Source organism: Gymnoscopelus microlampas, assembly GCF_963454915.1.
Source record: "Gymnoscopelus microlampas genome assembly, chromosome: 10".
NCBI classification, from domain to species: domain Eukaryota; kingdom Metazoa; phylum Chordata; class Actinopteri; order Myctophiformes; family Myctophidae; genus Gymnoscopelus; species Gymnoscopelus microlampas.
In genome coordinates, this window is record NC_139947.1 from 19,928,129 (window position 1) to 19,955,922 (window position 27,794).

Sequence of the window (27,794 nt, forward strand, 5' to 3'; positions counted from 1 at the left end):
ATCTGACCAGGTAAAACCCTGAAACAATAGATTTATTAAAAGAGCAATGCAACTTTGAATGTAGCACTATCACAGGCCTTCTGATGTCTAGCTTACTACTCGGTGCCCGTTCTGCTTTCTGTAGCATTTGTTTGGAGTATAACCTTGGTAATTCCCTGAGCATGCCAAACCATGGCCACATCACTATGACAACATAACCATAAACAAACCACGACAACGTCACTATGACGAGACATAACCATGAGCAAACCACGGCCACATCACTGACAACATAACCATTAACAACACAAGGCGACCTCACTATGACTCATCCGGTTGTCCAGAGCCACAGATCCGACCGCTATGCCCATATTTGGTCATGTGCATATATGGGACCGACCGACTTACTTCAAACTCGACACGCGCAGCGGCAAGGACTCGAGGGAGAACCTCTAGTTAATTCATATAGTCTTTAATAATACCCACTCCACATAACTAAAATAGGCATTGTCAAGCTCTGCTAAGCCTGTCAGCTCCAATAACACAATCTGTTGTTATCGTTTCCAGGGAGATAGTCTGTCCATGTTGCATCTAACTACAGAGAACAAAGAAAGGAAGATTTGATTATTAATATTTTATATAAAAGTAGGATGTCAGAATCTAGAATCTTATTTTATTGCAAGTACTGTAGGCCTAAGTGTTTGAAATATTTACGAGTTACAAATAGTCTGGAGACTTCTTGCTCACTGCCACAGGGTGGGGTGGGGGTAGGGGAACAGTGCAGGGATTAGGGAAGGAGTTTGGACATTCCTGGGCTTGTGCAAACCCATTGTGACATTGAGAGATAATGTGAATTATTTTACATCACACAGAAACCAACAAGTCAATTTAATTGCCATTCACGCCCATCAGGTGGAGGTCTCACGACATCAGCCCACACCGCCTGTCAGAGATAAAAGCTGCATTCAATGGCCAAGATGTGTAGCTGTAGTGATGTCATTTCACATGGTCCACCTCTGACTTGCATTTTCATAGGCTCATGGAATATTCCGTGACAACAAGGCCCACATTTAATCATCGTCAAAAATATGGAAGTTGGCACGTACAACTGCTCTTGTTTCAGATAAGGAGCTTCAATGTTTTGTATGTGTTTAAAAAGACCCCCCGGTGAGTCGGTACCAAAAGAGTGGGTCACACATTCTTTGGTTATATCTGAAGAAATCTGACCTTTTCAGGGATTTCAGTTGAAAGCTTCAGGTTGTTTTGGCTGCACCAGATAATTCTTGCACATAATAAGCACCTTGCGCTGCTGTTACACAGGAATAATGAGACCGCAACTTGGCATGAACCCTAACCCATGTCTTCATAATAATATAACTTGAGATAGATTTTACATGCACGGCAGGGCGTCACACAGAAACCAACCACAGCCATGAGCTCATGATATCCTGAAAGGCCCAATCTCAATTCCATTCATGCCCACTAAAGGGCAGTCTCTCTCATGATACCAGCCCAGTACCTGCCATAGACAAAAGCTGCATTCCAAAATATTGTTGGTATGATAACCACTGCTGATAGTAGCTTTGTCACAGTTAGCCCTTGAAGTTATCCACCCTCTATAGAAAGTTGAAATTTAGACTCCAGTGCCTATACAATTTTAGGCTTGTTTGCAGGGCCTTTATTAATATTATACAGGTGTTATTATTATTATTATTATTATGAATATAATAATTATCATTATAAAGTTAGTTTCGTAATTTCATTCAAGGCCCGTTTTGCATCTGATGGAGACATACAGTAGTCTAAATGAAATGTGCCTAAACCATTGTGTTTATTTGAGCACTATGAGGGAACGTCAGAAGGCACATTGTTCATGAGCCCATTAGGCAAGGTAGGCAACTGCAAGGGGCCACAACAGTCAGGGGCTCACCGTGAGAGTTCCCAAATAATTAAGCCACCTGTCAATTAACTTCCAGTGTAAAATCAAAGTTTAAAAATATAAACATTTATTAAGTTTGCCATGACCTTCCCTTGATCATAACATATAGGTTAATCGGACCTTAGGTGTGGGCGTGATTAAAAGAGACACAACTTCATCTTCATTATACTATAGATAAATAGACTATGCATCTCAGCCAATCACAATGCGAGGTCAGAACTAACTGTGACGTCACTGCCAATATAAAAACTGCTTATGGAGCAGCTAATATTGAATTACGTTCTCATAGTTATAGTTGCAGTTTGATTTAGTGATGAGAGAAATAGGAAGAGAAAGAGACACGAGCTGTTGCGAATCCAACACGACAAGGGGCTTCGAGAAAGATTTCAGGAGGACCAACCTGATCATCAATTACCTGCCTCAGAGCACAACGGATGAGGAGCTGAGGATTCTATTCAGTAGCATTGGAGTGGTGCAAACCGCCAAGGTCATTAGGGACAAAGACAAAGGTCACAGTTTGCAGTACGGGTTTGTAAACTACATTAACCCTTGTGATGCAGCCAGAGCTATCCAGACATTGAATAGACAAAAGTTGCACTTCAAAATCATCAAGGTGTCCTATGCGCGCCCCAGCTCAGAAGCAATTCAGGATGCCAACATATACATTAGTGGCCTGCCTAAGACCATGACCCTGAATGATGTAGAACAGATGTTCTCCCCTTACGGGCGTATTATCAACTCCTATATGCTTGTCGATGAGGCAGGTAAGTCCCGTGGGGCGGCGTTTATCCGGTTTGACAAGCGGATTGAGGCAGAGGAGGCCACCAAACAGCTGAACGGCCAGAAGCCTCCTGGAGCATCTAAGAAGATCAGGATTTCAAAACCCATCTTGTGCATGGGCCCCGACGTGAAGGCTAATAAGGCTGCCGCCGCCGCCCAGCGGGAAGACAACCAGCGCCCCGATGTAAAGGCTGAGCTCACCTCACAGCCTAAGCATCACCAGGGTGGCACAGACAGGGTGCCACGCATCTTTATCTACAATCTGAGCCAGGATACCGATGAAGAACAACTCTGGCAGATGTTTGGAGCCTTTGGCACCGTCACTAACGTCAAGGTGATCAGAGATTTCCACACAAACAAATGCAGGGGATTGGCTTTTGTTACCATGGTGAACTATGAAGAGGCTATCGATGCCATTGCCAAGCTCAACGGGCGTAGTGTCGGAGACAAAATCCTTCAAGTTTCCTTCAAGGTCGAAGAGAGCGATAGAGAAAGAGATATGGGCAACCACACGCCAGACAACGATCTCAGAGAGAAGATCCAAGTGTCCTCCAAGACTGGAAAAATAGGGAGTGACACTGTGGATGACATGGAGAGAGATGGACACAATGACAACCGTCCACTAGACTGTCATTGCCGAGATAGGGGCGTATATGCACCTGATGATAAGCATCTGTGGAGGCGTTAATGCATCTGTGTGCATCAAAACAACCACAGCTGGAAAACAGCTGGCCCCCGGGCAGGAGATTTTAGCTCCATGTGATGCCCATGTAGTCTGGACCCCTTTTATTGAGTTATTTTTACTTAATCAAAACAACTCAACTGCAGGAATGCACAACAGAAAACGTGATTTATGAACATTAATTAATACGTAACTGTGATGGGCCTATCTGTTTTTGTTTAGTCTTTTGTTGCCTGATGTACTACTTGTATTCTGTTGAGTTATTTGTACTTCATCAAAACAACCCAATTGCTATGTATTAGTTGATTTATGAAAATTGCGAACAATGGAGATAGTTTTTGTTTTTGTTTTTATTGTTGTTTTTGTTTTCAACTTTATTGTTTCTTGTTTAAAGATCACACTCCCAAATAAATGTTTTTGTTAGATTCTTTGTTAGTTTTGTTTGGGAGGAGGGCACCACATATGCTTAGGGCACCCAAACTGCCAGAAGTGACCCTGGCCCAGAGCATCAGTGGATGTGAGCTTCCCTCCTTCCAGGATATACTGTATACACCAGATGATGTGTCAGTAAATCCTGAAGGATTAGCAAAGACCATGGACTGTTTCAGCTGCTCTACACTGCAGCTGCTATTCAGTGTATTGTGTTTAGCTCATAATAGACTTCACTCCAAACATTATCCAAGTTATTATTACTATAGTTTAAAGCTGACCTAAAATCATGGCTCCACTTAAATAATCCCAATTAGTCTTATCTTAATTTGTTCCCTGGCTGGCCTTGCAGGGTTACAGACTTAGAGTGGTAACCTCCACGTGTATGTATATCCCTGGCCCCCTCCCCTTTATGTTTGTTATGAATTGTTGTAACTATATTTATTGTATAGTATTTATTGTATTGTTGTTTATTGCAATGTTTTAAATGGACCACAATGGAGGCAAGCCTATATGGCTTTTTTGTGATTTTATCCATTTTGGTGCACTGTATTAGTGCAACACCTTACACTGTGTAAATATTAAATTAAGTTCAATTCAAGTTTATAAATTATCATTCATAAATGTTATATTTTTTGCTGTTCTTACATGAGCGTCGCACTTGGCACAGACATGCCAGAGCAAGTTCTGTCAGGGAACAAGTTCTGTCAGGGGCGGCCACCATTGGGCCGCCTCAGCTCCACGTTCACATCCACTCATCCAATCACACACTCATTTCATTCTCAGACTGCTCTGTTTAAAGTTTGCACTACTCATACCTGCTTGCTTTTGCTGTTGCTCATGCTGATGCTGCTGCTCTCACCACTGCTGTCTTGCTAAAACATTGCTGCTCACCCTCCACCACCCCAGCTACCACCTGTCGTTTTGGATCTGTTGTATATACGGGGGATTCGTCCCTATGGTTGGGAGATGCACTTTATCAGAGTATACCTAAAAGCAGAATAAATTAATTGCCAAACCATAATACATATTGCTCATTTTATATTCAATAAAAATATCTTATCCTTCACGAGTTGTCCTTTATCCATTCATGAGTTTTCCTGACAGAAATAGTGTAATTGTCTGTGTTCTCTGAGTCCAATAACATTTCATTGTAACATGAACGTTTGTGTGTTTTAAATTGGTGTAGTCTGCTCAAGGTTAAGATACAAATGTGTTACTTTACTGCACCCTCTTCTGGAAAGCACACATTATTTCATAGCTGCTCCAAAAAGAGCACTGGTATTAACTGTACCAATACATTGTTCTCATTCTCTGATCTTTTTCTTTCTTGCTCCTGCCCTGTAACTTTAAACTTATAAACCAGTTTTATTGTTCCGTTCTATTGAACATTTATTCAAGCTATTCACTAATGTTTTCATGTGCATAATGTAAACCCTTGATCCATAACGTCATTTTGCTGGGGGCTCTTTGGAACCCCTTCAAGGACCCGAGAACCGCTATGTTACAGGACCCAAAACATCACCATCCAACCCCTAATTTCCTCCCTTTAGTTTTGTACAAGCACTGCCTGACCCACAGCAGCCCGTTCTCAACTAAAATAAGTGAATATAATAATTATTTCATGTGGTTCTCGAAGGTTAACCAAGATTTGTGACAAAGGTGGAGAGGAAATGGTTCTGATCATATGAGTACAAGGACACACAGTGTTGAGCCACATGGGGTGCCAACTGAGAGCCTGAAAATGTAAATCCTGTTGAGGTACAAAGTCAATTTAGTTTTGCACCGTTAGCTGCAAGTCAGTGTACCTGCCCTGCTGAGGGGTGCCCATGGGCCCAATGTCTCATAATCCGCCTATGCCGCCAAGGGGCACTCAAGCCACCAGTGGTGCATCCGGCTCGGCCGAGCGTCTGTCAGTGGGTGTTGATTGATTGATTGATTTTATTTGGTGACATAAAAAATAGCATGAACGCACTTTCACCGAGGATGAAAACAAAATAAAGCCAGAGGGCTTGATTTCCATTGTGGTCCTCTTCAACCTCTCCCTCCGCTATATAGCTCAGAGATGAGGTCCCACTGTAGCGGGTACCGACAGAGGTACAGTCCGTCCAAACGTAGTGTGGAACACCTACAGATGTTTGAGGCTTTTCCGGAAAGTAAACCTTTTAGGACGGGGTTGAAAAAAAAACGTTTAAATCGCTTATTTAGTCAGCCTGTGCCATGTTTTCCCATTCAACCTGGAAGAACACCCTATACGGCAGGTGCCAGTACTACTCCCGATTCAGCTACAATGGGAAAACATGGCACAGGCTGACTAAATAAGCGATGCCTGGCTGGCTGCATTTTCTTCACCATCCCCACTACCTCCACATTAAGGGTCTATCTAAACAAGGGAACCAGGAGACCTGGTACTGCCAGACCCCTAGTGGTTGAAATCTGAATGGCCGGACTTCGCATGACGTGTGTGCAGAGGAAAAGAGGGACAGAAAAGAGGAAAAAAGAGACAGAAAAGAGGGAAAGAGGGACAGACCGACAAAGCCTCATGTAGGCCGACCCTGGGTCTGGCAAAGATGTGGTGAGTGAGTGGATTTGCACTGGAAATATATTTGGTCAGTGCAAAAATAAAGAAACAGAACAAAGTAATTCATAATATGATCCTTCACCCAATAGGTGGTGGCAGACTTGCTTATGACTCGGACCATTGTAGTGGCAGAAGACCTTGGCGAGATCCTATGTAGAAGAGAAACCTATGCAGGGGTGAGACCCTATGTACAGTTAGAAGGCCTCTAGAGCAGGATATTGAGTAAAAGTACTCATGTACGAAGAGTAGTTGGGGAAGCAGCTACTCTTGAGTTTAGCAGACATTCAGTGCTACTAGGGCAAGGGTCTGAAGTCCATTTCTGGGAAGGGAGCCATAGAAGGTCCCATAAGAGGATTATAGAATTAATATCATGTCAGAGCAAACTCTTAAATTCTCGGAAAAGAGGTTATTTACATGGAAGATGTTGTTATGTGCCTGATAGATTGAGAAATAACCAGACATGGATCAGAAAAGAGGGGGCCCGACCAAAGGGACTGAGTCAGATAAAGAGTGTATAAATACTGAGTAAAGATATAAGAATCGACAGATTCGAACGGAGATGAGCTCGTGAGCACTGCCTGCTTCTGCTATGCTATTTGTAACCTACCGGCACAAAATAAAGCTTGATTGAACAAACATCCACCTCGACTCGTGTCTTTCCATTGAAACACCTGGCAGAAAGAGTCCTAAGTCTACAGGTATCCACTTCATGATCCTTCACCCAATAGGTGGTGTCCGACTTGCTTATGACTCTGACCATCCCTGTGAGGGTGCTTGAGGATGCTGGTGTGGGATCCTGGCGCCTTCGTGCCTTCTTCTGTCGCTACTTGTCTGTTCTGTTCTACCTGTCCATGAACATCGGCATGCTTTTCCTGGGCCTCATCAGCTTAGACCGCTCCCTGAAGATAGTCCGGCCATTTGGGAAATATGCTGTGCAGAAGGTCAGGGTTGGTCAGGTGCTGAGTGCAAATGTTTGGGCGGTGATGTCATCTCTAGCGCAGCCAAACACCATCCTGGCTGACAAGCCACCACAGCAATCTGGAGTCAAGTTCAAGTGCACCTCCCCGAAGAACAAGCTTGGTCTGATCTGGTACGAGGGAGCTAGCTACTTTGTTCAGGTAAGGTAACACAGTTGTCTAAATGCTGCTGTTGTCAGGCACATGCACACATACTGTAGGAGCCAACCAGTGCCCTAGTACTAGTGATTGAGTACCGTCATAATGATAATTTCTCTCATTTATCCAGTTGCTCTCCGCCCTGCTCTTATCAATACAAAGGCTATACAAATTAGTGTAATGCTTTTAATCATGCACTGCGGCCGGCATATTCTCAGTGAGACGTTGGTGAGGGTGTGAGAGGTGTGAGGCCTGGTCTGAGGACATGTCTACCACATCGTTCTCATGCACGTCAGGAGACAGAGACAAGTGAACTTCCTTTTACACAGATGAATCAGTACAAATTCTAAGGGCTTATCATAATTATTTTTAATCTAATATATAAGAATGTACTTTTTTGCTTGACTGGGTCTAGATTGATTGCTTATTAGGGCACCTTGCCCTCTCAAAAATGTGTGTATGGCCCTCTGTTGTGATTACATACTGTATTACTATGAAATGGAAGTAGTTAGTATATTATTGATCCACGCTTGTCACCATGTCCCAACCCAATGTAGTATGTATTAATAATTAATTGAGAATTAATTTTTGACTGCTGATAACGGCATGTTTTTAATAATGAAAAGCCAAGGAATGGTATAAAGCATTCGTTACTACTCAGGGGAAACCAAAGTGATAAAAGTCTATTTATGTATTTAACACGGAATAAGCCAGCCAAGCGGTGGGCACACAACGGCAAGTATGGTGATAGTTGCCATGGAAACAGCAACACTTCTTGTGGATGTTTCGTGGATGAAACATCCATGAATGAGTGCTGCATGCGTGAGACAAACTTCAAATGTCCATGGACAGACGGAACATACTCCCCCACAATTTGTGCAAGACTGCCCTTAACTAACCAAAGGGAATTGCAGTGAGTCCATGTGGAACTAAAGTTAAGTGAACACTTTGTTGTGCTTTCTGTTGATTTATTGTCCAGGTGGTGCTCTGGGGCACACTGGCTCTGATGGTGGTCTGCTACACCTTCATCAGCAGGACGGTATACAAGTCATACAAAGCCTCCAGGAGCAGCTCTGAAGCGACAAGTCGCAGAACCAAAGCAAAGGTCTTTGTGGTGGTAGCAGTGTTTTTCATCTGCTTTGCTCCCTTCCACTTTGCCCTGGTTCCCTACTCACTGAGCCAAATAACCCGAAACACAGCAAACGACTGCAGCTCAGAGAATGCCATCTTCATCATTAAGGAGATCACCTTGTGGCTGTCAACCACCAACGTGTGTCTGAATCCACTCATCTACATATTCCTGTGCAAGATGTTCCGGAGAAAACTGATGGCCATAATGAGCCACAAACCTCACTCACAAGGCACCATGGACATGGCATCTTCAACGCAGCTAGAGATGTAATACTGAGCTCCATCACTAGTGTGATGTGATATATTTAACTGTACGACAACTCTGCTGATTGACTCTCTGCACTTCCTTCTCTCTAATCTTGTACAAACTGAATTTTCCCTTGGTATCATTTTGGCAGAATGGGAAACAACTTGACAGAGCTCATTTATCCACAGAAGTTCAATGGCCACACCTTTCATGCAAACAAAATATTACTGTAAAATAATACTAATATTTTCCATACTGTTGTGAGTGACACAGGGTATACACTCTGAAACGTTTGTTAATTGTTCCTTTGGTTTAAATATTAAGAATGATGACACTTTGAATTCATTAGTCAACCTAAAATGATCCCCAAAAAGTAATGGGTAATGTAAATGTGTTTATTTCTGAGGTGGCTGCTAAACGTTAATTACATTTTTAACTGATACAATATCAATTACTGTGACGTTATCTGAAAGTAGAAATGCCATATTGTACTCATGTCATGGAATGAACTGATTAATTTGTTTATAAATGATTTATAAGCCCTCAACCCCATTCAATGTCTCAGAATCAATGCAATTCCTGTAGCTTTGCCTTAAACAAACCAAACCCATTCCTAAACCTAAACATTGTCTTATTCCCCCACATGTACTGTATGCCAAATTGACCCAAAATTATAGGCATACAGTAGTACACTGCCACCTGGTGTCCAAAATAATTTACTACAATAATGAACTATCAACTACAGCTTTGTACACACATTTCCAACATTCGCAAACTGAAATTAATTTGTAATATAATGAACAATTTTAGAAACTTGCCATGTAGTGAAAATGTTTCTTCTTATTACTTTTATTAACCGAAATTCCAACTATTTGTTCAACCTCCACATCATCAAGTAACTTGTGAACACCATAAAAGACATTTCAATTGTAATGAAAACTCCAGCTATAAAGTGATAAAGCGATAACCGCACATCAGGTTGGTCTGCGAAACTGCAGATGGCTGCTTTTCCTCCAATGTGTGCTTGCTGATGAGTGTAGCTGTCTCCTTGTTCAGCCTCATATTTCTGTGATGCAAGACATTTCTCAACAGAAACATGTAGGATTCTGATGCTGTGTCATTCTGGAAATAATCAGCTTCTCTCATATGGTCGAAAAACTGTTCCACTACTTGTGTGTTGAGAAGTGTAGCCAGCTGTGGCACCAAACTCACACGTCGTAGAACATCCTTGGAGTCACTTGAAGTTCTTTCATGGACTCTGTTACTCAGAACATAATGTTCTGAAGAGCCTGTGAATGGATGACAGTTTACGTCAGGGGGATTCTTTCTTTTTGATAGCCAAGGAAGATTGACATTGATTCTGCCATCTCTGGCATCTCGGATGATTTCTGGAGTCGGGTACAACAGCTGACCCTCATGTGGACTGAAGGGGATGCGCTCTGGTTCCCTAGAGTTGGTGTGCCTGGCCAAGCCTCTTGCAGAGTCGTACACACAAACATTCGGAATGTGCTGCCATGACAGAAGGAGATCCGCAAAATCCTGTGGGCTTTCTCCCTTGAGCAGAACCTTCACGCTGTAGACAATGCCACATGGGCAAAGTACAGCTGCCCAGCCTCCTGGAAAACATTATTAAAATAAATAAATAGACACACACTTAAACCACATGAACCCTAGAATCCCAAATATGGGCATGTCATAGGTGAACATTCTACAAAAATACCAGATCTACAAGCTCACAACGTATGCAACATCTATTTTCAGCAAAGAGATTCGGTGTAGAGGGCAAAAAGGAGGGTGCCAAGTAGAGGCCCCAGCGGGCCAACGAATAAAAAGTATATAGTGTTAAAAACACAGGTGCATACTGTATACAACATGTTCAGTGGAAAATAATACCTGATGCACCCCAGATCTTTTCGAAGACTTTGTTATAGGTCGCTCTTGAGCGCATCCCATCCTTCAGTCGTAGAACAAGGTCCAATATCGAGCCAGTGGTGTCCAAGTCGCACTGCTTACAGAGCATTCGAGCTACCTCAACCTGGTTAATAAGTGCATACCCGTTCAATGGCATTTCATCATCTTTACATTTTCATGATTATAAATGGGGATAACCCTGAGCGTGCATAGCGTTCCATACCTCCTGATTCACAAGCTCATCTACAAGGTGATTCTCTGTCACGTGCAGTTCTGCCTCTTCATCAGGAGCTGCATGAAGCTTTTGGAATTCAGTGTTCAACACAACCGAAGACTTCCTGGTCTTGGGACCAATCCATGGAGCCCAGGATTCAAAGGATGGCGGGACCTTGAAAGGATTCTCATCATTACCTTAATACAACAGAAAGAAAAAAAATGTTCAGTGAAGTCAACTGTCCTCTCTTTTGTCACAGCCTCTCAGATCTCAATTTAACACAGCAGTTCATACAATGATTGGACTCTATCTCCAGTGATTGTGTAATTCATTTGATAACAGTTGTGTGGGAGAGCAATTCACCACAGCTGCAAATCTGTTTTGTACAACTTACTAATAAGAAACCCTCTGGCAATCATATGTTTGGTAACAGAATCCCAAAAGTCCTCGATGTGCACTTCTCCCGTGTAGCTCTCAGGTGGTGCTTTCAGGTCAGTCTCTACAAATACCAGAATTATATCATTAATTAACACGACCACCACACAGAAATGCAATGCCATTTTCCCCCATATGAAAGCTCAATACATTGCACGTCTTTCTCAACAAGGGAAAGGTTGTGTGGTGAACTTCCGTTTATTTTTGTTTGCTAATGCCTAATAAGAAGTTGAATAACTTAACCACATGAACCCCTGTGTCCTATTCTGGGCATGTCATAATAGGTGAAAATAGGCAAACAGTTGGCCAAAATAGATAATCTACAAGCTCACAAAGTACTGCGTTGTGACACATTGTGAGCTTGTAGATCAGCTGTTTTTGCTATTGACGTACAACTAAGAATATGGACCTAAGTAGTTAAGCCCCATTCATACTTCACAAATAAAAATAAAATAAAATAATGACAAAATAGCAAGGCCAGGTTCAAAGTGATTAAAATATTTTTTTGTTAGGGTATAGATTAGAATTCACCTGTTTTGGGAAATTAGTGCGCACAAAGTTCTAATACAGTAACGAATAAAATAATGAATAAGTTTTTGTATAGTTTTATATATTGCAATAATAATGTGTGCATTTCATAAAATCCAAGGCAATCATGGACTTCTGTTAGGCACACCATTTGGAAACCATTGCTTCATGGGACAGCCAGTCAACAGATGTAATTACCTGACATGTTGAACACTCCTTTTTTGTGGAGATCCAATATGACAACTGGTGGATGGTCCCCACAACGCACACAGTTGTAACTGTAGACATGATTGGAAAGTGCCTCAAAATGCAGGTACCCATGACGAATTGATTCGGCCGAGGGGAACTGCATTTCTGTAAGGTATTCCAGAGTCTGAATAAGACTTCCAATAGACTGATTGTTCTGAAATGTGGAAGAGAAGTTTAGCACAGAACATTAGAGCATGTAGATAATTCACTCTGCTCTCCCTAGAGATGGTCCCATAGGGTAAGGGATATTTTTTTGGTTAAAACAAAATGTTTTTTTTTGCTAAAAGGTTAAAGCACTATATTCGGATAGTAATCATTGCTATAGAGTGTTTGTTCAGTAACCGAGGTCTCCCCGTCTCCCCAGCTCTTTAATAAACAGAAAACACATTTTCAGGTGGGTGGCCAAATCTCAGCCAATCAGGAGAGAGTACCCATTTATCAATGTATTCATTATTCGATTGTGTAGTGTTCCAGTTCCAATTTTGTCTGATCATTTCTTTGTGTCATAACTTCCAATTTCGCCTGTTTATCCTTTATCCTGTGTGAGTTCTCTTTCCTGATTGGATACAATTGGTATCTTGCATTTTCTGTTTTCGAAAAAGCTGGAGACAGGGAGACACCTGTTACTGAACAAACACTCTATGCTATATGTCTATAGCAATGATTACTATCAGAATATAGAGGTATTTAACACTTATTTTAACAAATAAATATCACTTACCTTACCTTAAAAAGGTGCTGTAAGTGATATTTCTTGGTTGTTATAGAGTGCTTGTTCGGTAACAGGTAACAGGGGTCTCCCGGTCTCTCCACCACTTTAGTAAACAGACAATTCATTTTCAGGTGGGCTTCAAATTTCATCCAATGAGGAGAGAGAACCCCACAAAGTTTTTGTCAGCTCGTTTATTCATTTCATCACTTCCAACCCCACTTGTTTAGAGTTCTCGCTCCTGATTGGATGAAACTGGTATGTATATTTATATTTTCAGTTTGAGCTGAAGAGATTGGAGACCCATGTTATTGAACAAACACTCTGGGAATATAGGTAAATGCAGCAGAAGGTTAAGAAAATACAAACCTGAAGATTAGCCCTCAAAAATAGACAAAAGTGAAGACCAAGAAGTATGCTGTCATTGAAATTATGTAGTCCATCTTCAAACTGCTGATAGCGGTAGAACATACCGCACTTGCAACACATTTTGCAGTATGTAGATATGTCTGAAAGAAAAAGTCAATATTGTACTGATACTGCTGTGAAATGGTACAAATCATTTTTATTTATATTTACACGTACCTTTAGGGTTGTATTTGTACAAGAAAAACTACAACAAAAAAAAACGTATTCTTTTATACTTCTTTGCACAACAAATAACAAAAAATAGCTGATCTACAAGCTCACAACGCATTGCGATGTGACACGTTGTGAGCCAGATGAGCCATTTCCAATTCTTTTGAATAATATTTTTTTCAAATTGTGATATTATCAAACATAAATGTCATACATACTGTACGAGACCATCTACACACAGTTGGGAAATGCATGTACAGTACAGTATATAATTCAGTCCGACCAGAAGCAGGGATAAAACATACCCCCACCGGCCATAAATATGAATGACCAGGTGGAACCTGCTTACCTTCAATAATGCCATCAGCAGTGACAATTTTGGCTTTGGAAGTTATAAGAATGGGGTCAGTCAGGGGGCCTGCTCCAGGACAGACAGAGCACAGGTTCTCAGGTGGAATCAAGGCCTTTGGATAATCTGTATTAATCCGCCAAAGTTCCTCAGGTAATGTTGCCGGCAGCTTCTTGTGGTTGAATGTATATTCCACCATTCTTTTCATCAGATCACCTTTGGGAGGATAGATTGCTGCTGCCAGAGCGGTGGTTACTACATCCTCTGTGTGCAACGCTGCCTCTGTCCATCTCACCCGCTTGAAGATGTCCGGATCCGTGCTGTCCAGGGGCTCGCTTCTTTTGTAGGATGTTGGTGTGATGTCCATCATATTGCTTCTTGAATGTTTCCTCTGCAAGTGCTTTTTCAAATTTTTTACATTCATCGAGAGACCACACTGGGGACAGCGGACTGACTTCACTTTAGATCCTCTTGCTTGTGACACCGTCTCTTTTGAGGTTGGCTCTTCCAAGGACGGCGTGTCCACCGACTCGTCCGAAGCCGGCTCGTTCCAGACTGGCTCGTCTTCTGGCTCGTCCAAATCTGTCTCACCTAATCAAAATCAAGCAATTTGATTTATTTAGCACAATACAACAACTGCAACTCAACGGGCAGTATTTGAGAGCCTTATGCCTTAAAGTATGTTAGATCTTTGAGGACATAAATCTCCTACATACGACTTAATAAGTCATAGGTAAAAGATAAACTTAGGTTTTAGATAACACTGACACCAAAAAGGCCATCAATATTTTACGGCATAAGGCTTTCTTAAATACCGCCCAATGTGCTTAAAACTAGTGTGATCATGAGAGTGAAAATCTCCACCAGCAGGCATGCCCGAGTAATAATAGCAATGTATGCAATTACATTTCACCAATATTTTCATCATCTCACCTTTGGGAGGGTGGATTGTTTGATCTATTTTCCAGCTGTCCACATCTATGGTTACTACACCCTCTGTATGCAATACTGGCTCTGTCCATCTCACCCGCTTGAGGATATATGGATTGGTGCCGTCCAGGGACTCACTTCTTTTGCAGGACATTGTTGTTGATATGATGTCCCTGTCATTGGTTTGGGAATGTTTCCTCTTCAGATGATTTTTCAAGTTTTTAGCTTTCAACGTGAGATCACAATGGGGACAGCGGACTGACTTCCTTGTAGAACCTCTTACATGTGACAACTTCTCTTTTGAGGTTGGCTCTTCCGAAGAGGGCTTATCCACCGACTCGTCTGAAGCTGGCTCGTTCCAGCCTGGGGTGTCCTCTGGGTCGTCCAAGGATCGATCACCTAATCAAATCAATCAATTTTATTCATATAGCACAATACAACAACAGCAACTCAATGGGCAGTGTTTGAGAGCCTTATGCCTTAAATTGTGTTAGACCTTAGAGCAGAGGTTCTCAAACCTTTTCATTTCAAGGACGCCCATAACTCTGAGTGTACAAATGGACCCATGATAAACTTATGTGTTGGCGAACATTGACACAAAAAAGGCCTTCAATACTTTAAGGCATAAGGCATTCAATACTGCCCAGTGTGCTTAACGTAAAACTAGATTGGTGCGATCATTAGAGTGCAAATCTCCACCAACAGGCATTCCCCACTAATAATAGCGATGTATGGAATTAAATTTCACCATTCTTTTCATTGTCTCACCTTTGGCAGGGTGGATTGTTTGATCTCTTTTCCAGCTGTCCAGATCTATGGTTACTACACCCTCTGTATGCAACACTGGCTCTGTCCATCTTGCCTGCTTGAGGATATCTGGATTTGTGCTGTCCATGGGCTCACTTCTTTTGCAGGATGTTGGTGTGATGCCCATAATCTTGTTTTCTGAATGTTTCCTTTGCAAATGGTTTTTCAAATGTTTTGCTTTCACCATGAGACTACACTGAGGACAGCGGACCTTCTCTTTTGAGGTTGGCTCTTCTGAGGACGGCTTGTCCATTGGCTCATCCAAATCTGACTCATCAATTGGCTCATTCCAGACTGGCTCATTCAAGGATGACTTGTCCACTGGCTTGTCCATTGGCTCGTCCAATACGGGTTCGTCCAAGGATCGCTCACCTAATCAAAATCAATCAATTTTATAAGCAGATATGGCCGGTATTTAATAGAGCCTTTTACCTGAGTCAAGCCGGTCAAAACAAGTATGACTGGGAGGCAAATCAAAACAGCTTGTTGATTACATATTTTTCTGAAATAGCCAGCCCTAAAATATATATATATTAAATTGAACTTTTTGTGTTAGTAGGCTAGGCACACCAGGGACCTGGAATTATCAGTAAAAAGATGATATCGATGATATGCAACCTTTAAATACCACCCAATGTGCTTTGCATAAAACTAGAAAGTGTGGTCAGTAGAGCACAAATCTCCCCAATGTCCTACTAATAATAGCAATATATGTAGTTACATTTCTACCTACAGCCATGAAAGAGTAGTGCAGCACGTGATAACCAGTTGTACAAAACATTATATTCAATTCCTTGCTTGCTTGTTCGACAACTTTACATGTAGGTGATTTCAAGACAGCGCTGTATTTGGCCATCTTAGTTTTGGTGCAAGCTTTGTCGAGCATCAGCACTCTAAACTCTGTAAGGGGCCGTGTCGATGCTTTGATATAACATAATATTTGCCATAGTCATCTTGGACTTGTATTATCTTAAACGTAGACCTATTCATAAATTGCATTAATAAGAGGCTATGGCCTTCTATGGACGAATCTCGCAAGACTGACAAAATCTTACTTGGACATTTTGTCAAGTGGTAAATGATGCCATCTCTCCGGGAATATGTTAACGTGCAGTACACACAGTGAAAGTGGGCATTTGGCACACACGGCAGATTGCATTTGTAGATGTCATAGCCTGCAAAAAGGACAGAATAATACATATTGTATAGCATTTCAAAAAAGCAACTCAAAGTGCTTTACATAAAACATTAATAAATAATACACAGTATTAAGGGAGAGCAATAAAAAAAACATTGAATTAAGAATACATTATAAAAGGGGATTGCTGTGGATTGGTCTTGGATAGGAAATTGAAAAATCATGTCATTTTAACTTGTAATGCAACTTTATTTTTGTTGTACCCATGCTTTTTTCATACATATAGACTACCCAACAGATGAGAATACATACAAACCTTTATGACGTACAGCTCTGCTTTTGTGTGACAACAGATGCTTTTTGCACCCACTGTGCTTTGTGGGTTTAAACGTATCTGGTGTGCAGAATGGACAATGGTACTTATTGCAGCACTGAACACACTTCTGGAGAGGTGGCAGTACACCATGTTGTTGCACTGTAATGTGAAGCTGAACAAAAGAGACACAGAAATCAATATTCTACATCAGGAGGATGTTAAAATCAGCAATATCAGTCACTGGTAGAACAATAGCTGCCAGACAGACACAGAACAAAGCCCTTGTTTTGACTATCTAAGACTGGTAACAGTTTATAATGGGGCGAGTGGGTGACATTAATTGGCATTAACTAATGTAGTTGTTAATATGAATTGATGATGTACATGATGTGCAAACATATTTTGCCAAAGCATTTCAAAACATTAACAAATGGGCACGGCCCTAAGAACTGAGCTACTGCTGTCCCAATTATTACGAGCGATTGTTTTATTTCAGTGTGGCTTACCTTTGTGCTGGAGGTGGCCTTATTTATTCTTCCTCTTGGCTTATTTGTACTTCCTGTAATCCGATATAATGAGTTTGGGAAAACAAGCTATTTTAATACATTAAAATTGTGAAATTAACATTAGATTACACATTGTGTGTATTTATTTTTACATATTACGGTATTAAAATATTACAGACATTTTAATTCTGAGGAAAGAGAAGAATGTAAGATAATCACATTTTAGGGGTGCAACAATTATGATAACTTTGTGATTTTTAAGGGGGAGGGACAGTACATTATTAAACATATGGAGCTTGGATATTTACATATAATGTTCTATAATATATATCAATGTTCCTCATGCATCTGAGAAAGGGGCCTTGCAGTTCAACCAACCAGAGTAGAAGTCAAACTTCTGCTGCAGTTCCTCTGTTAGCAGATCTTTGTGTTTTAAATCCTGTACCAGGCATTTCACTGTCCTCCTATGCCTTCTTTCCCGATCCATGGCATTTTTTAAGTCCCGCTGCAATTCCACAACCTTCTCCTGAGCCTCAGTTAAACTTGTTGCCACTTCTTTAACTGGGTCATGGGCATACTGATGATCCTGAGAAGAATTGTGATTTGTTTTTTGTTCAAATAAGTGTTAAATGGTTCTATATCGATCTTCTGATAGCTATAGAGTGTTTGTTCAGTAATAGGGGTCTCCCTGTCTACTCAGCTCTTTAGTAAAGAGAAAACAGATTTTCAGGTTGGGATACCAATTGTATCCACTCAGGAGAGAGAACTTAAAAAGAATACAGGATAAACAAGTACAATTCCAAGTGATTGAACAAAGACCAATTATTTGTTTAATGTCACTGTACTATAAGCCCAGCATCCTGCAGGTGTTTAAAAAACAATTGTTCACTCACTGGGGTGGGCTCCTCTAGCTCCTCTGATGGCTCATCCAGACTATCTGGATTTTCTGCAGCTGATTTCGGCGACATCCTGCTCAACCTGGACGTACTACTGGGGACCTAAAACAAAATAAAATAATGTCTCACAATGTGTCAAAATCCCAATTTAACAGTGTATTTATACTAGAGGTCCGGGCCGTTGCGTGGCCCTTCCGTCTAGCCGCTGCGCGGGGCTCCCGTCTGGTAGCCTGTAGACGTTCATTGCAACATTAAAGTGGAAAATATATTCTCCCTGCCTGGGTTGAATTATTACAAGGAGCCCAGTATCACGTAATAATTGGCAGCAAAACAAACAGTCTGTTTGAATACACATTTAAAGAAATAGCCAGACCAGATTTTATTGGGGGTAGAAGGCACACCACAGAACCCCAAAAATATGTAACTAAGGAAAAGTGATGGGACCTATAACAATCTCCAATGACACTAACTTTGCAAAGATGGTCAGGAAATATAAGAATTGACGGGACCACTCCTTCCTTTAAACGAGTTGTCTGTCCAGTCCTGTCAAAGTCTTCTGACTTGAAATGACAGCTGCAGACGACTGAACAGTTCTTTGGCTCGAAGTCTCTTCTCCTCAGGGCTGCTATCCATGCCTTCCTTTTAACTTGGTCTTTTGGGAACCTAAACACAAAACAATTCCATCTGAACAATGCTGCGGTTCTGCATGCTCTTACAATTCAGGCACATGTGCTACTGTAGGTTAACTATTACTGTTTGTCACAATAAGTGCAGTGAAACCTAATTTAGGACTACCAGGAGATCATTTAGGACGTAACACAATAACATATAGTATACAGCTACATGGCTGATTGATATAATTTTCAGAATTTGACTGATATGCTACTTTAATTTTTACTTTACCTGACATAAACTAGTGTTTATTAGGACAGTCTTTATTGCCGTACCTGAGATCAGAACCGTGGTGAGACAAATGAGACCTAACAACATCTACAAGGATGTCTTCCGAGATAGAATACCTGCTTGGCCAGGAGATAAAATTGTGATTATGAGCTTGAGGCAGTGCTGCTTGTCAACCAGTAGGTGTCCTACCCAACACCATTCTCGCTGAATTCAATAGGACCACAATGGAAACGAGCCCTGTAGTCTTTTTGTGTTATCCTTTTAGCACCATTGTATGATTTGCACCACTGTACTAGTCTATTCGCGCACTGCTAATAAAGTATTCAAGAATCAATAAAAAAAACAGGCTGTACATTTCTCAAAGGAGGTGTAGGGAGACCATCTCCAACCACTACAGTTGTGCTACTATATTTATTTTAAATATTAATAATAATATACTGCACTTTATATTAATTCATGCTGATGGTACCTTTAGATTATATCATTGATCGACTGTACATATTATATGTTCACTCATTCAGAGAGCTAGTGCAGAGAGATAAGGTTAAGCTATAATAGTGCCAGAATCTAAGTTCAGCTCATTCTTTTATTATTATGTTTAAACCCTACATTGTATGTGTTTAATTATGCTCTTCTCAATTTCCATCCTGGGAGGTTTGTTTTACCTTAATATCTTAAAAGAATGATTACTTATTGTTTGTGATATGAAATTCAAACTAGTTAATACACAGTAGAATGTTGTACACAGTATAAAGTACATTTACTCAAGAACTGTACTTAAGTACGATGTTGAGGTATTTTTCCTTTATTGCAGTATTTCCAATTTTCTGTACTTTAAATTCTACTCCACTACATCTCAGAGGCAAATATTGTACTTTTACTCCACTGCAATTATTTCAACTGCTATTTTTAAAATATTTGAACACTTGTGAAAGGGGGACATTCTGCATAATGAGTACTTTTACTTTTGGTACTTTAAGTGCATTTTGATACCAATAATTTTTGAATTCTGGACTTTTGCTTGTAACCGAGTAGTTCTAAATTGCAGTATTGATGCTTTTACTTTAAAGGTAGGGTGGGTAAGTGATTTACTTTGGTTAAAATAAGTGTTAAATAGCTCTATATTGTGATAGTACTCATTGCTATAGAGTGTTCAGTAAAAGGAGTCTCCTATGTCTCTCCAGCTATTTATTAAACATAACATGCATTTTCAGTGCTCTCTCCTGATTGGCTTAAATGTTGTCACCTACATGAGAATGTATTATATTCTGTTTATTAAGAGGGTTGGAGAGACCCCTGTGACCGAACAAACGCTCTTGTAGCAATGATTACTATCAGAATATATGAGTACTTTTTCCCACCACAGACAAATACAACTCTTTATCACCTGTGAAATGTTATTCCCTGTTGCCTGGTGTCTGCGTTCCTTTCGTTGGAACATCCAACGGCAGCACAGAAGTCTGGCATGATGATGGTTCTGCTCTAGCCACAACAACCACGCACACAACCCCGGAGCAAGATGGCTGACTAGTGCATAATGATAAAACGTTACCAGTGTTGCCAGATTTTGAGAGAGAAACAAGCAACCAGGTCTATGAACAACAACAAAAGAAGCGAGCCCTTTTGCTCATAGTAGATCTGCTATTTTCAAAACAATCTTGGAATGAAATTTGGAATATATTTTTTAAACATTTTAACAACACAAATCTTGTATGGGGGTCCCTGGCATGATTACATGTTTTCAGATGGGGGGTCCGCAGACAAATACATATTATTTTGGGGGTCCTTGAAATGAAAATGTTTGAGAATCACTGGTTTAAACAACATTAAGAAACAAGCCCAAATAAGCAAGCACCTAGAAACAAGCCCCCCCAAAAAAGGCAACCCGCAACTACCAATATTTACAAGCAACTTTACAGAAAAACAAGCCAAAGGCGCTCATAACAAGCGGACATGGCCACACTGTATGTTATGCACAGAATTATAATATATCTAGAGGGCGGACTTCCCCGCTCCCACCTATTAATTTCAATGAAAGTTGCTCACAAGCGCATGAAGCACCCGAAAGTACCTCTACTGACTGGCTCCAACATCAGAGCCAATAGCGCAGGCGTACTAACGTTTCACGCTATAAAAGCATGCGCAGTAGAATTATAAATGTTGAAGTCTTGCAATTCCAGATTTGTCCACCAGGCGAAGTAGCTTCAATAATCCTCCGTGGTTCTAGGGGCTTGACGTTATGCGAGCATGCGAGCATGTGCGCGGGGGTGTCACGTGCCCTAGAAGCTTCTCCGAGACCCCGGATGCGGCATAACGACGTTGTATATTATTTCCACATCCTATCGCGAGAGATGACTAGAGGAGTGCATAGATGTCCATCATGGCAGGCAGTAAGTTGGTTCTGGAGGGCAGAATAAGTATAAAGAGCTTCTTGCTGGGACTCAGCGTGCTGCTCATCCCCATCACCAGACTGAGCTTCGGACACATCGACTGGGTGTTCGACTATCTGACCGAAACACCGGGTAAAATAGCCATCTGTGTCCACATAGCTGTCATCAACGGCCTCCTGCTGCTCCTATACAGAGGACCTCTGTACCAGGTGAGACCTATTATTATAAGTGCTTCTACCGTCTGTGTCACACAAAGATGATTTATATTTATATGTATTTATCATTTCTGTTGCTGTCCTCTGTTGATTTATTCATAATAATGACATTTCATGTCGTCATTTTATCTGACAGTGACAGCTCTCATACAGCTCGGTTGCTAATGCAGCTCTAGCTAATCTATTGGGGCTGAGCAGCTGTGCATTGGATTCTAATCTGCAGTTCTTTTCAGTGCTGTAAAGTAACTAAGTACATTTACTCAGGTACTGTACTTAAGTACAATTTTGAGGTATTTTAACTTTACTGGAGTATTTCCAATTTTCAGTACTTTTACTTCTACTCCACTACATTTCAAAGGCAAATATTGTACTTTTACACTCCACTACAATTATTTGAAAGGTTTAGTTGTTGTTTTCTAGATTTAGATTATTTTTTTTTTACAAATCATACATTAACCACTTCAGCCCTATACATTTGCCCTGAGAACTTGTGAAACGGCCAGGACATTCTGGATAATGAGTACTTTCACTTTTACTAAACAGAGTATTTCTGCATTGCAGGAGTAAAAATTACAATGCTTGACAACATGGAGAAAATCGATATTATGATTTATATTAGTTAATATCTCCCGGACATGCATTAGTTAAGCTCATTATGTGGCTTGAGTAGGACAGAGACAGCTGTCAGACTCTGCTCAGGATAGACCACTAAGCCAGTTGCCCTGGCTGTATTGCTCACAAAGTGGACAGGCTTAATGCTACCTTACCTATTGAACGTTAAGCTTTACATTCCACTTAAGGTAATTCAATGTGGCCTAGGCCTAGTAATCAAATGGCTTGAATGGGCAAATCTTTTTTTATAGCTGTTATGGTGCGATCTCTCCTTTATAGGTTGCTGTACGGGCCTGCTTCCTGGGTGTTACCTTTGGGTGTGGCTTAATCATCAGCTGTTCACAAACCACGTGGACCCATTTTGGCTGGTATGTAATATTTCAATGAGATGGTCGATTGAGCTGTGTTCACAGACAGTGGTGAAAGTGGATTTTCCCACTGCATTGTTTCACTGCCTCTCATCTCCATCCTCTTAAACATTTGATTGTTAGCCATCATAATAGTTATTCCATACATCAGTCTGGTCTTGACACGTTTCCTTATGTGAAGGCATTTGTTTGACGTAACGGTATTTTGTCAGGTGCCAGGCTTAAGTGGTTAAGGGTTTAACAGAGTGATGCCATGTGACAATGGTAATGGTTGCCTTTCTTCCCAAGGGGATGGGAATAGAACAGTATGTGACCTGCTTTGCCAAAAAACAATTATTTTCTAATAGAAAAGTATGTGACTCCAGATAAGCAGTTGAAGATTGATGGATGGAGAAAATTATGCCATGATTAGAAAATAAAAAAATATATATGTGGAAAGGCTTAAGTGATGCAACACCGGTTTCACTTCACGTTGAAGCATGTCAGTTTGAACTAAGTGCATTCTTAACCGTCACAGGTACATGTGTTCGTTGTCGTTCTTCCACTACTCGGAGTACCTGGTGACGGCCGTCATCAACCCTCGCAGCCTGTCTCTGGACTCCTTCCTGCTCAACCACAGCATGGAGTACACCCTGGCCGCTGTGTCATCGTGGGTGGAGTTTACTATCGAGAAGCTCACAGTACCAGGTAAATGCTTGAGCAAAAGTAACACTGATGATGGATGTATAGTGTGGTCCTTGAGGAGGTGTTGTGTTCAGCAACTCCCAAGCGTCTCAATGCAAAGTGTTGAACTTGTAAGCTTGTAGATCTGCTATTTTCGCCACACGACACCATCATATGATGATAATTGTATATTGGCTTCAGGCTTAACCCATTCAATCCGGGAACGCATCTGTCACTTTAGATTTCTTTGGCTATTTAAAAATAGTTGATATACAAGCTCATAGCGTATATCTGCTATTTTTGAATAGCCAAAGAAATCTAAAATGACACTGATGCGTCCCCGGTCTTAAAGTGGTTAAATAAACACAGGATTTCACTGTGACTACTGTTTAGTCTAGTATGAAAGCTTGGAACCACACCACATACCACACATGCTTTTGAGTGGATGGAATGGGTTCAGCTGCCGCTCTCCCTCCACAGAGCTGAAGCACCTCAACTGGCTCAGTGTGGTGGGTCTGCTGATGGTCGTGTACGGGGATTGCCTGCGCAAGGCCGCCATGCTGACAGCCGGCTCCAACTTCAACCACATCGTCCAGAACGAGAAGGCCAATAGCCACGTCCTGGTCACCAGCGGCGTCTACGCCTACTTCAGACACCCGTCCTATGTGGGCTGGTTCCACTGGAGCGTAGGAACACAGGTCAGTCACACGGAACACAAAGATTTGATCGCTACAGCAGCTGGACATGGGATAGAGATAAAATCAGAGAGAGATAGTTAGTAACACATCCATATCAACAAGATTAAAATGTATAAGGCAAAATGTTAAAAGGCTGAGCAATGGGCTGCTTCAGTGCAGTACTCTTTTGCAAAATGTGCAAGTACCATTAAAGCTGCAATCCATAGCAAAGCCGTAACTTTTATATCCCACCTGACTTTCTACCTTGGGTCTCCTGTGTGAGAGACCGCATTTCAACCACTCAGCCAAGAGACGGTCCCTGCTTGGCCTGGGGACCTATTGCCCTCATGAGCTTTAGACTGTACTACTTCAGTAGACTGTACTCAACCAGGAGGGGTCCTACCTGACACCAGGGGCTACATTTCTCAATGGAAGAGTAGGGAGACCACCGCCAACCACTACTTATGGTTGTTTATTATATTGTTCATGTATTGTATCCACATACTCTAACCATACAGATCAGTTAAAAGAATGTTTTTGGGGCGCAAGAAAGCGTTTTATGAGCGGAGGAGCGCTTGGATATCATGTCAGTGCTCGCACAGAGCGTTTATTGGCGCCCGCAACGTTTGACCTATCGACTGTTGCTGTGTTCAAGCATCGTGTCATCTGTGCTATTAGCACAAATAGCTTAGCTGAAACAACAGTAACAGTCCGTAAATAACCGGGTAGTCAGACATATCCAGGAGGATCAAAGTGAAATTAATGAGCAGCACTCCTCTCAAAAAGTTGAACTATTTTCAGTTTGAAGCGTTCAGAGTTCTCCACAAAAAACACTGGATGCCGAGAGCACTGAGGAGTCACGCACGACGCTGGGAAGATGAGCGCTCCTGTGTGTCTTTTTACCATTATAAAAATGCATGGCAGAAATGCTCTGGCAGCTCATAAAAACGCTTTCTGCGGACACGGCCCATTATTCATTAAAATAAGCTATTGATTGCAGCTTTAACCTTATATGAGCACAAATATTAACAGAATGTATTATAATCGCACCTCACTGACATGGTGCTTGTTCAACGTTCCAGGTGATGTTGTGCAATCCCGTGTGCATAATTGGCTACACTCTAGCCAGCTGGCGCTTCTTCCGTGAGCGCATAGAGGAGGAGGAGCTCACTCTCATTCATTTCTTTGGAGAGGACTATGTGGAGTACAAGAAGAAGGTGTCCACAGGGCTGCCTTTCATTTCAGGCATCCGTGTCAACTAGGCACTTGGGAGACAGGCACATGGGAGACATACAAACTTGGCTAAATGGCACTAAGAAGGGGGGCGGCCCTGCCCGGCGTGTGGGTATGGCTTTGGGAGCTGCACCCCCAAGGGGAGGACCCTGGAGCTTGCAAAGACCCAGAAAAGCTCTTTGCCGCCCCTTCCCTGCCCAGACAACTCTGATGGTGGACAGTAGCTGGGTTCCTTATTCCTCTACCAACCTCTTAAGTCTAAAAAGACAAGTCATTTAGAAAGACATGACAACCTCCAGTACAGTACCTGTGTATTCACTTCCACATATTCTGTCTGTTTTTAGGTTGATTTGGTTTTTACCCCCCATCAGAACACTTGAACCTGGCTTGACGTGGCTCAGTATGCTACTCGGCGGACCTATCACCAGAATAGCTGGTATCTTCGCTTGTTAGCAGGATTTGGTTCAGTTTACTTGACACAGCTTGAATTTGAATGGCTACTGCCTCCTTACATGTTGTATTATTGTATTTTTAATTTCATATAAAATCCGCGCACTGAACTGAAAGTGACTTGACCTCCTACGTCTGCTTCTCACTTAGGACTTGTGTTACTATGGTAGACAAGTGGTTTCAGGTAAATTTTGAAGTTGAAACGAATGAGTCAACCAGGCTTATTGTAGTGTTTCAACACACACAGCTTTCTCAACTTCCTCTTCACAAACCCCCCACTATCTATTCGACTAAAGCCAGATTTATACTTAGTTGTGCCATAGTGTGTAGTGCATTGAAAATGGCAAATCTGCAAGCTCACACGTGGTGCAGTGTGACACGTTGTTAGCTTGCAGATCGGCTATTTTCGGTACACAAGGCAATGTACAACTAAAGGCCAGTCCCCAACAATGCAACTCCTTGCAACAAAACCCTTTTAAGGCCAGTCCACACCAATGCAACTCCTTGCTACTACTTGCCACTATTATCCCCAAATGGCACCAGGACTGACCAGTCTGCAACTGGTCAGTCCAGACCTCTGCAACGGTCTCTAACACAGTTTTGTTGCAAGGAATGCGTTGGTGTGGACTGGCCTTTACGTATAAATCGGGTACAACAGTTTCTATTAAAAGGTTTCGAGATTGTGTATTACGAAGGGGGAGATCGGACAATCGGTTCATGGTTGTATGCGCGGGTGCTGCTGTGAGGGAGGCATAAGTTATGATGTATAGTTATGGATCACTCACGAGCTGTGATGATTGTGATTATGATAATCAGAAAATGAAAATATCCAAGGTAAGTTGAGTTCATATTGGCTGCCTTTACATGTACACAGTATGGATGGAACATTTAAAGGTTATCCGTTGTACACGAAAATAATCATAATACAATAAAAAACTCATAAATAATATAAATTATTAGAATATTGTATATAATTGTATCTCATACAATTCTCTTCCAGTGTCACACATTTGTTCTGTTTTTCAAAGTGACTTTCAGCAGTCTCAGGCTGGATTTAACAATCGTTTTATTCTAATATGGGACGCAAACCGCTTTAAGGTGCAGACTTGCACCGCTAGTAGTGACCGATGAACTGCCTTTACTATGTCCAGGGCTGCGATACTTTATCCTGTGGGATGTATCCAATGTATGTATCAAATATCCAACAATATTACTGGCTGCCACAGAATCTATATGTCAAATCAAGCAGCGCGTTAAGGGGTAAACCGATCGTATTGTAATCCATGTATAAACCCGGTAAGCTTCATTGCATTTAATGCCTTGTCTTTTAAAATAAACAAAAGGCTTTGGTCTGAGACGTCTAGGAAACCACACGGAGGGTGGAAAACCTTTAACCAAAGACAGATGACTGCTTAATTTTATTGCACGTTGTTCACCTTGTAGGCTCTGTCTGTAAGAGACCTTGAGACGGCTTCATTCACTGCATTCAGGTCTGGAGGTCAGTTGCACTACATTTATGACACAGATGCTGTGTCCAAGCTTGTGATGTGCTCTGCAATGTCAACTTGTATAAATATGACGTCACGCTATGTTTAACCGCATTTAACCACTCGACACCGTTTACAAAAAAAAGCCCATCTCTATTACACAGTATCTGGTATACTGACTCCTATCCTGGTTTTACATTTAAACGTGTTCGGGATGGGCTGTTCATGTACAGTACAATTTTAATAACTAGAATTACAACCCTCCCCCCTTTGTGTCCACAAATAAACAGGTTCCCACCTATCTTTGCTCCTCTTCTAGCTAGTGACGTTACACATTAAATTCCTC

The 27,794-nt window shown here is 41.4% G+C and overlaps 5 protein-coding genes across 5 annotated transcripts; 3 read left to right on the forward strand and 2 right to left on the reverse strand.

Annotated features, from left to right (window-relative positions):
• Positions 1–2,231: 2,231 nt before the first annotated feature.
• Positions 2,232–3,386, forward strand: LOC311054124 (ELAV-like protein 1; the record flags this gene model as incomplete). The annotated part of the gene is made up of 1 exon (XM_084070004.1): positions 2,232–3,386. One exon carries the CDS (start codon positions 2,232–2,234, stop codon positions 3,384–3,386), a length of 1,155 nt encoding a protein of 384 aa, XP_083926130.1.
• A 3,567-nt stretch (positions 3,387–6,953) lies between these two features.
• On the forward strand, positions 6,954–8,907 carry LOC311053203 (P2Y purinoceptor 12-like; the record flags this gene model as incomplete). The annotated part of the gene is made up of 2 exons (XM_084068660.1): positions 6,954–7,508; positions 8,485–8,907. Exons 1-2 carry the CDS (start codon positions 7,137–7,139, stop codon positions 8,905–8,907), a joined length of 795 nt encoding a protein of 264 aa, XP_083924786.1. The 5' UTR covers positions 6,954–7,136.
• Positions 8,908–9,828: 921 nt separating this feature from the next.
• On the reverse strand, positions 9,829–12,233 carry LOC311053202 (uncharacterized protein; the record flags this gene model as incomplete). Its single annotated transcript, XM_084068659.1, has 5 exons — positions 12,170–12,233; positions 11,403–11,507; positions 11,018–11,205; positions 10,777–10,918; positions 9,829–10,499 (listed from the first exon to the last, which is right to left on the reverse strand). Exons 1-5 carry the CDS (start codon positions 12,174–12,176, stop codon positions 9,829–9,831), a joined length of 1,113 nt encoding a protein of 370 aa, XP_083924785.1. The 5' UTR covers positions 12,177–12,233.
• A 48-nt stretch (positions 12,234–12,281) lies between these two features.
• On the reverse strand, positions 12,282–20,843 carry LOC311054125 (uncharacterized protein; the record flags this gene model as incomplete). The annotated part of the gene is made up of 12 exons (XM_084070005.1): positions 20,741–20,843; positions 18,921–19,113; positions 18,448–18,552; positions 17,933–18,140; positions 17,555–17,607; positions 17,049–17,220; positions 16,650–16,769; positions 15,556–15,966; positions 14,791–15,186; positions 13,858–14,448; positions 13,299–13,438; positions 12,282–12,374 (listed from the first exon to the last, which is right to left on the reverse strand). Coding segments are annotated over exons 1-12 (2,562 nt in total), but the record flags the coding sequence as incomplete, so codon positions are not given.
• Positions 20,844–21,714: 871 nt separating this feature from the next.
• Positions 21,715–27,364, forward strand: icmt (isoprenylcysteine carboxyl methyltransferase). The gene is made up of 5 exons (XM_084069916.1): positions 21,715–21,952; positions 22,850–22,938; positions 23,456–23,625; positions 24,082–24,299; positions 25,361–27,364. Exons 1-5 carry the CDS (start codon positions 21,725–21,727, stop codon positions 25,538–25,540), a joined length of 885 nt encoding a protein of 294 aa, XP_083926042.1. The 5' UTR covers positions 21,715–21,724; the 3' UTR covers positions 25,541–27,364.
• Positions 27,365–27,794: the final 430 nt, after the last annotated feature.